The following is a 14578-nucleotide window of genomic DNA, read 5'->3' as shown; positions in this document are numbered from 1 at the left end:
CACTCTCGCCCAGACTAACCAGAAGAAAGTCCATGTGGGGCCAGCGCCATGGCTCAATAGGCTAACCCTTCCGCCTGCGGCGCCGGCACACCGGGTTCTAGTCCCGGTCGGGTGCCAGATTCTGTCCCAGTTGCCCCTCTTCCAGTCCAGCTTTCTGCTGTGGCCCGGGAGTGCAGTGGAGGACGGCCCAAGTGCTTGGGCCCTGCACCTGCACGCGAGACCAGGAAGAAGCACCTGGTTCCTGGCTTTGGATCGGTGCAGCACGCTGGCAGTAGCAGCCATTTGGGGGGTGAACCAACGGAAGGAAGACCTTTCTCTCTGTCTCTCTTTCTCCCACTGTCCACTCTGCCTGTAAAAAAAAAAAAAAGAGAGAGAGAGAGAGAGAGAGAGAGAGAAAGTCCATTTGGAGGCACCGAGAGCAAACAAAGGCAACGAAGGAATGGACAGGACTCGGTACTTGCCAGAGCACACCGGTGTTGGCACAGCTGTTCTGGAAGGCAGAGTCAGAGTGTGCAGCCTGAGGTGCAGCAGGGGCCTGAAGACAGCGGGGGCCCTCAAAGTCAAAGTGGGGAGTCACGAGGAGCAAAGCCTTGGCTGAGCACCGAGCTGGGACACTCCAAGAGGCCCGGTGGATGTCTGGGGACACAGATCGCCGATCTTCTCCTCCAGGCCCGAGTCCTGCCACGCAGAAGCTGCCTGGTAAAGACTCCGGGCTTTCCACAGCCACACCCCAGCAAACCACACCCCAGCAAACCACACCCCTACCGGTTCAAGGTGAGCAGCCGGTGATTTACTGCCTTCTGTTAGTCTGAAAATCGAGGGAGACGATGAGGACACAGACTAATGGCTGGCACCCACGACAGACACAATCATTAGTCCCAGTATTTCAAGAACACAGACGAAGCTTAGCACTGGGTGGGAGGCAGTGTGGAGGAGACAACTAAGTGTGAGGACACCAAAAACCACAAATTCACTGACAAACAAAATGAAAACACCCAAACTGTAAAAAGGCAAATGAATCTTTTATTTTTATCAAGAATACATTGAGTCAAAAACCACATTTTTAAATGACACAAATTCTCAATATAATTTTAGAAGTCATATAAGCAAGTCGATTTAAGAGAACAGTATTTAACAAAACATGAAACTCAAAAGCTTCTGGAATGTATATCCATAATCCCTTAAAATAAACAGTTCTTCAGGAAGAAAATACTCCACAGACGGAAACCAGGGCTGAACTAACCCAGCCTTACACGCCAGTGACCTACCATACAGCCCAACACCATCTTACACACCGGGGGCCTACCATACAGCCCAACACCACCTTACACGCCAGGGGCCTATCACACAGCCCAACACCACCTTACACGCCGGGGGCCTACCATACAGCCCAACCCCACCTTACGCGCCGGGGGCCTACCATACAGCCCAAGTTCCTGTGGGCCTGTTTTCTGACCTACAACAGGTCATTGTTCACTACAACTTTCCTCTGTCAAATGTCACACATTTCAGAGTGGACCCCTGGCCTCCTGCCCCACAGCAAGGGCAGAGGAGCGCACAGCTGGGCTGCCTGGGCCGGGATTATTGTGATCTTGGGCACTGGTGCTAATCTGCCTTGCCTGTAGAGCACAGTTAACAACAGTGCTGCTCGGAGAGTTACATGAGATAACACAGGCAGAGCACTCAGCACAGCGGCTGGGAAGTGAACGCCGGCACAGGGGGAGACACCTCAGAGTGAGTCATTGACTACAGTTACAGGACACAACACTGTCTTCACTTTCCCCTTAGCTTTAAATACTTCAGGAAGCATTCTGAATAACACAATAATAAATAGGACTGGAAAACTGTAAAGCTGGAGACTGGAAAAAAAAAAAAAAAAAAAACAAACCTACAACTCTGAAACGCAGCACAATACCACCCCCAAGTGGCCATGACATTAAAATGTTTATAGTTTGTGCTTAGTCCTCTTAGGAGGAAAAATGATTTCAGATAAAAGTATAACATTTCAAGAATTCAAGAAACATAAAAAATCAATTACTGTGTGAGGAGTACTCCAGCAGCCGGACACATCAGGATCGTGACAGCTACTGGTACTGGTATTCTTCCTCCCTTTCTTCCTCATCTTGTTTGTAACACACACACACACACACACACACACGGATTCATCTGAACTGAGCGGATCGGCTCCCATGTGAAAAATCAACACAGGATTGTCTATTTTTCTTGTTGGAAACACTCCCTAGCTTCTTTTGATCTAATAGTGGACTGACCTAAAATTAAATTAATTAAAAGTTTCAATTAAAAAAATATAAAGATATTATTAGATTACTTCACTGTGAGTTTCTTATCCTAGACGTAAAAACTGTAATTTTAGTGAACTCATGGATCCATACATATATCAAAAACAAAAACAAAAACAAAAAACAAAAAACAAAACAAAAAAAACCCTTCAGCCCCTCGCCCCTCCCTTTTCACTTTAATATCCCCAGCAACACAAAGCTGAGTATGTTGGAAACATCTGCCGCCAACATCAGGTGCTAAAAAACACGCTGCATGAAAGACCCAGAGAGGTTATTAGAGGGCAGGAAAACGCAGCCTCGCAGAAAGAACCCAACTATGTCTCATTAAATCCACCAGTTCTACTGTTATGAAAAGTTAATGACTGAAGGTTATTTATTTTCATTATTTTAAGTAAACAGCAACAATTTTGAAATCCTATCACACTATAAACACAACATATATTTATATGTAAATACATGTACAGCCATTAAACACTACAGTGAATAAAAATTTCTCACACTGGGTCCTAAAAAGGGTTGGGATGCTTCTCATTAAAAAGCACGGTGTACTTCCTAAAACTTGCCACGGGGATTAGCGTATTTGCCTAGGATACTTGCCACACTCTGTTCCGACAACTCCATTCAGAAGATATTTACAATACGTGTGATATTTCTGAATGTTATAAATAAATGACAGTGGGTGATTGCTCTATAAAATAAGCTGAGTCCATGACAGATACCAACTAGAGTCAGAACAAACACTATTCTCATTCGCAAAGAGGACAAAACACCAAAGTGATTACCTTACTGATTCGACCCAGGAACTGCTCGTTCCCATGCCAAATGATTTTCTGCAAGCCCATGGCTCCTAAGTTCTAGTTAAGCCCTCCATAGAGGAAACACGTTTGTATTTACACCCCATGTCTTGTTTCACGTTCTTATGAAATACTCATTGCTCCAAAGGTAATAAACACTTTCTAACTTAAACATGAGTTTCTTTGTATGAACATGGGTTTGCTTTTTAAAAGTGGGTCCACAATAATAGTCCACCATTTAGGGGATGTAAAAACAAAACAAAACAAAAACACCATGATGGACCCCTTTCTCCCCGTTCTTTAGACAATTATAAAGAGACTGTCAAGCCAAGTCGAGGTTAAGTTCAAACTAGAAAAACATTGAGCTATTTGTTTATTAGAAACAAATTACGTTAAGCTATTTCTCTTAAGGTATTTTATGACAAGTACATTCCAGAAATAACTCTAAGAGGAAACGAAGGCCAGAATGCTAAAATAACTTCTCAAAATGACATGCTGCATTTGAACTCAGGATATTGAAATCATTTAGTGCATCATTAGACACAGTTTTTACGGTGGGTGAGCACTGAGGGAAGAGACAAATATGAAGAAACACACAGTGCAAGGGAAACAAACGCTACCTACAGATAATGCTGTATAACTTTACACACATCAGAACAGTTCAAGGTGACCGAATACAGAATCTGAACAGCTCACCCATTTGATCTTTTCATGGCATTCTTTGCAATAATCCAACCCACAGAATCCAGAGAACCAGAACTCACTGAGCAGACTCTCCAGCAGGGAAATCCATGTATCTCTTTCATAATCACCTTTTAGTCAACAAATCCAATCAAGTCTAATTTTTAAAAAATTCACGACAAAAATATCCACTTGACAACTCTTGAAAAGTTCCAGACCCCACAGTAACTCAGAATGTTTCTAAAAGCCAGAACCGAAAGGACCACCTGGCTGCTGCCTGGAGTGCGCTGATGTTACAAGGGTGAGCGTGTGCTCTGTGTGCAACCAACGAAGACAAAATGACTGGTGTGTCGCATATATGTGGCTCTTACACCACCACTATCTGTAACACATCTTGGAAAAATCACCAGCACACGGCTATTCCCAACTGCCTAAGAAAATAGAATGAAAATATTTATTATACACTTGCAAGTATTGAGAAGCATCCCTGATTTAAAACAATAGTGAAGAAATAAATAGCACCTTTTAAATTCATGGACTAGTTTTATGAAGGATTGAGCTTGCTTGCCTGCGAATATGGATTTCCTATAAAATCTCATAGAACAGCAGGACTCAAGACTTGAACATGAACTGGAACAGTCATCCCCTGGAACAGCAGTGTTTTCAACACACGCACTGGAATGGTTCATTCATTTTGCCAGACAAGATCACAGCAAAAGCTTTTTCCTCTGAGAAATTTTACCAAACACAAAAAAATTCCTTGCATGAATTGTATCAGACAAGAAAATTATTTTATCTGAAATTTTTTCCAAGTTTGACTTTCTAAATTTAGATCTCCATTATAATAAATTCATGATGAAAGCCCAATTTCTCCAAGTACGTATTCTCATCAAATTAAAAAGCGTACGTCGGGGTGAGACACATTTGTCCCACAATCACTGCTAGAACTAGTGACTCTACCTGCTTTCTCACGACTGAGAAGAATGCTCTGCATTTACTATTCAAGACTACACTTGCAGTTTTCACCGGCACAGGACTTTATATTTACAAATGCAAAATACGGCCATACCCACTCATCACTCAACAGCCAGAGAAAGCATAATCCAGTGTTGAGGGGAGAGTAGTTTGTTCAGTTGTTATGCTTTTAAAAGCTGTGAACTGGAGCTGGCACTGCCCATATGAGCGCTGGTTTGAGTCCCGGCTGCCCTACTTCTGATCCAGCTCTCTGCTGCGGCCTGGGAAAGCAGTGGAAGATGGCCCAAGTGCATGGGCCCCTGCACCTGCGATGGAGACCCAGCAGAAGCTCCTGGCTCCTGGCTTTGGATTTACACAGCTCCAGCCATTGCAGCCATCTGGGGAGTGAACCAGTGGATGAAAGACCTCTCTCTCTCTGCCTCTAACTCTGCCTTTCAAATAAATAAACACATCTTAAAAAAAAAAAAAAAAGCTGTGAACATAAAACTAGGTTAAAAGATGAGTTTTACAATTCCAAGTTTATGTATCAGGGTGACATGCTAAAAATAATGTTTTACTGAAATTGAATGACTACTCAATGAATGCACTAGGAACAGTAGACACAGAAGCCAAAAACTAACAAAAAGTAGTCCTACTGTAGAACTTGGTCCCTCATTTACAAAGCATGAGCAAATGATTTCTCAACTCCCCTTCAATTCCAACACTTTTTAAGATAATGGTATAAAATACCAGTCACCTTTAACTTTAAAACACACGACCTCAGAAGCCACTTTTCTGAAGTTCTCACAAAGTTGTATTTAACAATGTCACTAAGACTATTATCTCCTCAAATCTCCCGAGGTCTATCCTAACATGTCCTTTGGTAACTGCAGCAGACTCTGAAGTGTTCCATGGAAAGGCTGTCTACCCAGACCTTGCGATTGCGACCTCATCTGGAAGGTCTTTGTAGGTAAAGTTATCATTTCACATTAGGTCACCCCGGAGCAGGGAGAGCCCCACATCCAAGGACACTGCCCCCGCAAAGGAGACAGAGAGGAAGGCTGTGAGAAAGGACAGCGGAAGAGATGGCAGGGACGCGTCAATCAGCCAAGACCACCACAGGAAGCAAGGAGACAGGGAAAGGACCCTCATCGGGAACTTCCAGGAGGATCCGACCGTGACAACATTCCGAGGTCACACTTCTGGCCTTCAGAACTGTGAAGTACTCTCAAGTACTGGGTCGTTCCAGCCACCCCAGGAAACTAATACTGCACCCTTCCCAAAGGGGTGGCAGTCAACGCTAACTATCTTTGGCCACCACATTTCATAGCAGGAGTCAGCGAAGGGGTTCCACCACTTTCAAATTTTAAGCACAAACCAACAATTTGATTCCTAATACATATAAAGGTACTTCAAACAAAAAACAACAAAAAATAAAATTTATTTTGGGGCAAAAAAATTAAAAGCCATGCAGAGCTTTTTCCTATAAGCATTTTCCACAAACTTCTTAAAAAACTCTCCGATGAGCCTCTAACTCACCCTTTCCTACCTCCACAATTTATTCTGACTTATGATCAAGAATATATTTATTGAGATGCTAAATAACTTTCAATCAAGAATATAACCTGATCATACATAATATTTTTCACTCTGCTAAATCTTTCAGAAGAAATAAATTAGTTATTTGCAGCCTATCAAGTCCTCTATTTTCTTAAACTTATATATAAACTTTCCAAGCACTTTGAGCGGCCTGCAATATGAGAGAGAGATCATGAGAGAACTGTAAACAATTTTATTTTTCCATTATTCAGGCTTCACTTTGAGGCGGGCTTGCATTTTCTTATTACTGAACTCCCATGGGTTCACTGTGCGTTTTTTAAGCCGCATGTGAAAGACCCTTTGTCTCTTGACCAGATTTAGACAGCACGGCTGTAATTCTGACACAAACTGAACTCATCACATCCGAGAGAGCGAGGGCTCCTCCGAGTCGGGCCACCCACACAACACAGGATTCCAGTTCACACTTGGACGAAACGTAAATGTGCTTCTTCATGATAAGCTTGTTCAAGATAAAGTTAAAAACTAAAGCTGGCCCTCTGAACTGGGCACTGCTGGGTACCAAAAATACTACAAACATGATCTGACTTAAGTTTCAAAGCAGCATGAGCGATCTCAGCTCGGCCTGCTCCTAAGTCAGACAAAAAATCCGGATGTGACCCCAATACTGCGCCTTAAAGAAGTCTCCTAACTTGCACGTGTTCAGCTGTGCGCCGTGGAAACAGCCAGAGTTCAGGTCTGCTTGGATCTCAAGACACCCCGGCATCACCACATGAATCTCTGCACGTCCGGACTGTTGGGCCACTGGAAAGTCTTGTTCAGAAAGAGGTAGAAGGTGAGGAAGTTCACCAGGACGTAGCCGCCCAGCTCGCAGGCCAGCCTGGACGTGGGCGGCAGCGGGATGTGCAGCCGGTACATGATGTAGGGCAGAATGAAGTAACGGAACTCCAGCAGCTTCTGCGGCACGGTGACGGCCGCCACGCACGCGAAGAACGCGCAGTTCCAGAACACGGACCTGGACTTGAGCGAGTCGGCCACGCTCCAGGCGGCGAACAGGTAGACGGGCACCAGCAGGTACTTGACGGCGGCGTGCCTCTGGAAGACCCGCTTCCACACGTAGAACGTGTAGTGCCTGTTGTCGGCCAGCAGGTACTTGTGCGCGTAGGTGAACCTCCACACCAGGAACGCGGAGAGCAGGGCGAGCGCGCAGAACGGCAGCCGGCGCCTCCACGCCAGGCCCAGGAAGGCCCGCGCCCGCCCGGGCGACAGCAGGTGCGGCCAGGCGAAGGCGAGCGTGAAGCAGAAGAAGTAGAAGAGCTGCGGCACGTGCAGGCAGGCCTCGTGGCTGCTGCGGTCGCCGACCACCACGCCGCCGTTCACGGCCACGAACACGCAGAAGGCGCCGCCGAGCAGCGCGTAGGGCCAGGTGAGCTGCAGCAGCGCGCCCAGCGCCTTGGCGGCCAGCACCTGCGTGCACACGAAGCGCAGCAGCCGGCGCAGCTCCGGGCAGGGCCCGCGCGCCGCCGGCCGCTCCTCGCGCTTCTTCTGCAGCTCGGCCTTCCAGGCCTCGGCCAGCCTCCGCGCCAGCACGCTGCCCGCGCAGAAGGCGGCCCAGGCGATGTTGGTCTGGCGGACCATGAAGCCGCAGAAGCCCAGCAGCGCCGAGGTCTTGTGGTGGCCGTACAGACACATCAGGTAGGCGAAAAGCGTGAAGAACAGGGAGCCCGCCTCCGTGTAGTACAGGAAGTTAAAGAAGTAGAGCGTGGGGAACACGGCCAGCGTCACGGTGGACAGGATCCTCTGCACGCTTGAGGCGGCCTTGGGGGAGAGGGAAACACGGTTAGAACCACCGCCGAGCCCGGCAGGGCTGAGCAAAACCAGACTCCGCCGGCACTTACGCAAACCGCGGCCTGCTGATTTTATGCCTGGCCTTGCCGAGGGCACACCGTATATTCGGGAAGAAACGCTGCCCGGCGCTTTTCAGTGACACCCAGCGGGTTCGAAGCCGCTAGAAGATGCACGTGCGCACCACGATGTCCTGAACCATCCAGTAAAGCGCGCAGGCATCACTGAGACCGCGGGCTGACTCCGGGGGACGCGGAGCTCAGCACCCGCAGGGGCTCCACCAACTCCTGGGAAGGCGGCGCTGCGCCGTGCTGCACACCGCGGACCCCTGTCTGATGAGCCTGCAGGCCCTGCCTTCCCGCAGCCAGCGGGCTGGGAAACGCCTCCTTTAGGCCTTCCTGACAGGCGGCTCCAGCTCCGAAGGGGTGCTGTTTTCTACGTTTTTATTTAATGAATGCATTTTTTCATAGATGCAACTTTAGGAATACAGTGGTTCTTTCCCCCGTACTCCCCCCCCCCACTGCCATCCTACCTCCCTCCCCCTCTCCCATCTCCTTCTTCATTCTGCTTCATTTTTAGTTTGACTTTATATACAGAGGACCAACTACGTGTTAAGCACAGAATTCAACAGTTTGCTCACTCACACACACACACAACATACAAAATACAGTTTGAGAACAAGATTTGCAGTCGATTATCTTAGTATTAGGACACAAGTCCTACATGGGGAGTAAGTGCACAATGACTCCTGTTGTTCATTTAACAATTAACACTTTGATTTATGACATCCATGATCACCCAAGGTTCTTTCCATGGGCTGCCAACTCTATGGAAGCCTTTCGTGACCATAGACTCCATCAGTATTTGGACACAGCCATAAGCAAAGTGGGTGTTCTCTCCTCCCTTCAGAGAGGAGTACGTCCTTCTTTGATGGCCCTCTGAAAGTGTTCTCATCTCCTTAAATTGTAACCTCCACTTAATCTGAACCAGCCAATCACAGCACGTCATTCCCGTGAGCAAAGTCAGGGTGTCTCCATCACCCACTGAAGTTCAGTCCTCTCCACCACACGGGAACACATCCAGAACGTCCGCCCTTGCTCCCCGGCCACACATCGCTGTCCTCTGAGGTCCTGGAGTTCCAAGGAGCAGCCCCCCGAAGCCTGCTGCTCAGGGCCCTTCTGCTTCTGCTCACGCCCACCCTACAGCCCGATCCGATCAGCCAGAGACAGCTCTGGTGCCACCTTCCCTGGGACCCCTCGGCTGCCCTAACACTCAGGCTGCTCCAACGCCCCTGCGCTCCTGGTCTTTCAGGCCTACCTCCCTCTCATGGCTACCACAGCTGAAGCCATCTCACCACTTGATAATAACTGTAGTGAATAGTACATCAGGTACTTTTCTAAACGCCTTCCATTTAGTAAGCAGCTTTCCTCTTCCTAGCTATTCCAGGAGGTGGATTCTATTCCTATCTCTATTTAATACTTGAAGACAGACAGTCACCAAGAGTTTAAACCTGTCCACAACTAGGAGGCAGCAGGGCAGAATTTAAAGCCAGGCCATGCACTTCTAGCACCTCCACTTCAAACAAACAAACAAACAGAATGATTCGTTTCAAAGAGTTGTAGAGAGAGAGGGAGAGACAGAGATAGCAAGATCATCCATCTGCTGGTTCACTCCCCACATGGCTGCAAGAGCTGGGGCTGTGCCAGGCCGCAGCCAGGAGCCTGGAACCTCACCTAGGTCTCCCACATGGGGGAGGAGGGAGCAGGGCTCCAAACACTCTGGCCATCTTCAGCTACTTTCCCAGGCACATTAGCAGGGAGCTGGATCAGAAATGGGACTCAAAACAGCACCCTTATGGGATGCCAGATTAGCAGGTGGTAGCTCAATGTGCTGTGCCACAATGCTGGCCCCGGGCTTGCACCCTTAAATCCCAGCAAAATTCCTCAGATTATATTTCTCTCTCTCTAACATTTATTTATTTATTTGAAAGGCAGAGTTACAGAGAAGGTAGAGAGAGAGAGACAGAGAGAGAGAGAGGTCTTCCATCCACTGGTTCACTCCCTAGGTGGCCACAGCGGCCAGAGCTAAGCCGATCTAAAGTGAGTAGCCAGGAGATTCCTCCAGGTCTCCCACTTGGGTACAGGGGCCCAAGGACTTGGGCCATCTTCTACTGCTTTCCCGGGCCATAGCAGAGAGCTGGATCAAAAGTGGAGCAGCTGGGACTGGAACTGGCACCCATATGGGATGCCGGCACTTCAGGCAGTGGCTTTACCTGCTACGCCATAGTGCCAGCCCCAGTTCTCTCTCTCTTAATGAAGACATGAGTTTCACCAGGAAAAGAGGCAGTCTCACATGGAAGACACTGAGTACACAGGTGAAATAAGATAATGGTAAAGACATTTTTCAACCGGTCTCATACAGCTTACTCACCGTAACTGTGGGCCTGAATGAACATAAAGCCATAATGAGTTGTCTCGAAACATACCTTGTGTCTGGGCTGCAACTTGCGGAAGAGCAAATACAGTAAATAGAAGTTGCCGACGCTGAAGAGAAGGTTGACAAATCTGAGCATCCCAATGGAGCACACGACGTGTTCCGACCACCCGAAGATCCAAGTGGCGGGCTTGACCACCCCGACCGACACCAGGTATAAGCCGGGCAGCGTGGTAATCATGGGATCCCACTGGAAAATGAAAAGGCAGACACTGAACCGAAGCAGGAGGGGGCCTCACAGCACAGACACCAACAAACCAAGTTTCCCCTGACCCAGGTCAGGAGTAGGAAGAAGTTACTCGACCTCAGGGTTAGTAAGCCCTCAGCACACCACACGTCTTGGGTTTCTTTTCCTTATTCTGGCCCAACCTGGACCCTGTTTCTTAGGGTGTCAGTAATCAACAGGCAACGACTTAACTCTGTTCCTGTTTTTCAATATCTGCTCTTGGGACAAGGGTCCGAGTTCTGAAAGGCACGGAAACACGGTTTGGCACCCTGATGGGCTTAGGGAGTTTGGTTCACAAGCTCCTGAGCGGCAGCCAACACGCACTGAGCCAGGAACCGGGCCGAAGCCGCCGTACTTTCTCTGGCGGCGTCCCCTGGAGGGGCTCCTCGTCCGACGGAGAAACTCGAAACTGGGAAAAATGCCAAGGTCACGAAACCAGCAACCGACAGCGCCCAGATTTAGACCCAGGTCTTTCTGCATTTCTAACCAGCACCCTGCACTGGGTCACCAACAGACGAGGAACGAAATGTTTATTTCTGTGCCCGACTACAGGGCTGTGTGGTCAGATACACAGATGAGGCGCGCTCTGGCCGGCTGCGGGTTCACTCAGCCACCAGGGTTTCCCCCAACACCTGGGGACCGGCCAGTGCGCTGTCGCTCCACGATGCTCAAAACACCCCCGCCCGGTTCCCCACACGGACCGCGGCGGCTGACAGATGAACAGAAAAACGCAATTTCCTTAGGCCCCGCTCCGGGCTGGGGGCGGGCAGGGCAGGGACCCTGGGCCGCCGGGAGGCCAGGCGCTCGGGCCTGCGGGCATGGGCGCCCCGGCACTGTCGCTGCTCCCTGGGAACGCATCTGCCGATCCCCTGGGCCCAGGTCGCACACAGGGTCGCGGCGCGGGCCCAGGCTGGGGACCCACCTGCGCCAGGGAGAAGCGGCCCTCGCAGTAGCGCTGCGCCTGCGGCAGGTGGAAGATCTCGTCCATGTAGGGCTCCCGCAGAGCCCGGCTGAAGGCGGAGAAGAGCAGGCAGGACACCAGAAAGGTACAGCTCAAAGCAGCCGAGAAGTAGTAGCCCTCCAGCTGCGCCATCCCTGCGCCCATAGCCCCTGCGCAGGAACCCACTGCCGGAGGAAACCAAACCTCAGCCTCCAAACTCGGGCTCGAAATGGGCGCGCAAGGCGGGACTGGCCGGACGGGGCTAAGCGCCGCCGGAAGGCAGGGGATGCCGGGAGCGCGCGGACCCGGAAGGGCCGGGTCACTGTTTCCGGGGGTGAAGACTTTCAGTAACGGACCGGACTGTCGCCCTGTCAATCGCATTACGCGCGCGGCGCACGGAGTGGTCGGAGCCCCTGGGAGGGGCGGGTCTCGGGAAATCCGCCCGCGCGGGATTCGCGCGGCTTCCGTTCGCTTTCTGCTGCCGGCTCCCGTCGCTCACCGGAAGGTGGCGGACGTGCGCCGCGTTTCTAGTCCCCCAGTTCCGGTCTCCTCCTGCAGGGAGCCGAGTAACTTGAAGCCTTCCATCCCTCCGGGACAGTAGCTTGCTGGCTTCTGGAGCGTTGGTTGAGGGAGCCGAACGAGCCTGGACCTTGATTAAAACTTAAGGAGGGAGAGGATTCTGAGGCTCAGAGATATCTTTGGAAAGGTGGCTTTTCTCCCAAAGGCGTTCTCAGCGCGCGCAGACGGGGACCTCAGTGTCTGGGAGTTGGGGAACCCTTTGGTTTAGGATTTGGGGTGTTTCAGGCAAATCCGGCTGTTCGCAGTGCACAGTGTGTTGTGTGCACAGGCCGTGGAGACAGCACACGACTCCTGTACTCCGAGGTTGGGACGCGGGGGCAGGAGGTGAGGGTCGTCCTTCGAAGCCTGCAGAGGATAAATCACGTCTTGTAGCTGTGCCTGGAGCGCGGCTGGCGATCATTTGTCTCAGAACGGACTGAGGTCCGCTCACGCAGGCAGCCTTCGGTGGACTACACCAAGGAGTGGGGATTTGTCCCTCCCTTAAAGCCCAGTCTGCCTTTCTCGACGAGGGACCTTGCTCAAACTAAACTGAGTGCCCCCTAGTCTTCTCTGTCCGTTCCTGGGTGGATGAGGGGCTGATGAGAACGCTGAAATCACCCCTGGATCCTAATGGGACTCAGTAGGGAGCGCTGTTTTCGTCATCGTCTCCCATTTGATCATTAGGATCCACTCCGGGTGATTCCGGTGCCAAGAGACTGACATGATCATTAAGCAGTTGGCCCAGACCCAGACACCTGCTCGGCATGACTTACATGACCCGCAGCTCACTCACTCTCCCTCAAAGGAGTGCGCGTTTTGGAGGGAGCTGGACAGGGCTAGATATGTGTGTTATAAGCTGCTTTCCCTAATAATTGCCACCAACAGCTCTGTTAAACATCGCACCCCATACGCACTCCAGTCACCCCTCTAAGTTAGCCTCCTGTGAAAAGTACTTCCAGAGATTTAAGGAAGTTACACTGTATTAATTTTATCTTTAAAAACCAGACCAGCATCAACATTCTGCTGATACTCTCCTTTTAGGATTCCAACCCTACTTTCCACAGGTGTTTGTTTTGTGTGAGAGCGTGATCACTAGGTTGGGCAATCCCATTATCACTGACCATCAACTGAATTCTTCATTTCGTGCTGTCTTGTGGAGGAAAGTGGGTTGGAGCGATGTTTGGACAAGAAGTCAAGTCGCCAGTGGGGATACTTGCATCCCATGCTGGAGTGCCTGAGCTGGAGTCCTGGCTCTGTTCTCAGTTCTGCCTTCCCGCCAATGCACTCCCAGGGAGGCAGCAAAAATGGAGTCCTTGCCATCCATTTGGGAGAGCTGGATTGAATTCTGGCTATTGGATTTAGCCAGGCTCAGCCCTAGCCTTTGTGGACATTTGTTGTGAGAACCAGCCATTGGAAGTACACTTATTCCCCACTCCTGCCCCGTGTGTGTGTGTGTGCATTCTCTTTAAAAAACAACAACAACAACAACAAAAACTGAAGTACACATTCTTTAAATGGGAACTTTCTATGGTGGTTCTGAGGATGGGTGTGTGAGCATGAAATAAAACTTAGATGGTTGAAGTCATTAAGCTTGTACATTCCTTACAGCCACAGAACCTAGTATATGGTGATCAATTCAGATTTTCCTAGGATGTTGAGCTCACTTGACACTGCATACTCTTTAACTGTGTGGAACCCACTCCTGAATGCTGGATCTCTGTGAAGGTCTTTGCTATGTTAACAGAGGAATCTGGATTTCTGTGGTCTTTGCTGTGATAACGGAGGAATCTGTGCAAGGACTTGTCGCTCTGCACTGTCAGTCGAAGCAGCAATCTGCTTCTGACTGGCCCCTTTGACCTGTGGCTGTGCCTTCACTCTGGTCATTGTGAGAATTTCCTTGTTTCTAGGTGACAATTAGTTCCAGCTACAGCAGAAGTACCAGGCAACCTCCAAAATGCAAAGTCCAGACTTGAGGTAATCTTACTGTATCAATAAGAAAGATTAAAATTAATTGACAAATCAATTTAAAAGAAAGCACACAAAGTTTTGGTGTAGAAGCATTAGCGAGTGTTTAAGCTTTTTTCTGAAAATGTCTTGAATCTGCAGTATGGGGACAAATAGTTCTGTCTTTCTGGAGACTCCAGTTTGAGCCCTGAAAATCACAGGCCAGGGAAATCATTTGTCTCAGACAAACAGGGATGTTTGATTATCTAGAAACTCATGGCAAACA

The 14578-nt window shown here is 49.4% G+C and overlaps 1 protein-coding gene across 4 annotated transcripts in view; it reads right to left on the bottom strand.

Moving 5' to 3' along the window:
* Positions 1-12053, bottom strand: part of LOC133761992 (putative Dol-P-Glc:Glc(2)Man(9)GlcNAc(2)-PP-Dol alpha-1,2-glucosyltransferase) — a 48576-nt gene extending 36523 nt beyond the window's left edge. For 3 of the 4 annotated variants that reach the window (XR_009866255.1, XR_009866256.1, XM_062195062.1), the window contains exons 1-2: positions 11773-12053; positions 10617-10814 (exon numbers count right to left, since the gene is read on the bottom strand). Coding sequence is in view for 2 of the 4 variants with exons in the window: in XM_062195062.1 (XP_062051046.1) it covers positions 10617-10814; positions 11773-11955 (381 nt within the window). In the remaining 2 variants the exon portion in view is untranslated. Of the gene's footprint in view, positions 1-6844; positions 8105-10616; positions 10815-11772 lie in introns of those variants that run through there. The other variant, XM_062195061.1, reaches the window with a different exon arrangement.
* Positions 12054-14578: the final 2525 nt, after the last annotated feature.

The sequence above is a fragment of the Lepus europaeus genome, chromosome 6, assembly GCF_033115175.1.
Source record: "Lepus europaeus isolate LE1 chromosome 6, mLepTim1.pri, whole genome shotgun sequence".
In the NCBI taxonomy this organism is placed as follows: domain Eukaryota; kingdom Metazoa; phylum Chordata; class Mammalia; order Lagomorpha; family Leporidae; genus Lepus; species Lepus europaeus.
The sequence above is the reverse complement of the archived record's forward strand: the minus strand, read 5'-3'. Positions and strand labels throughout refer to the sequence as shown.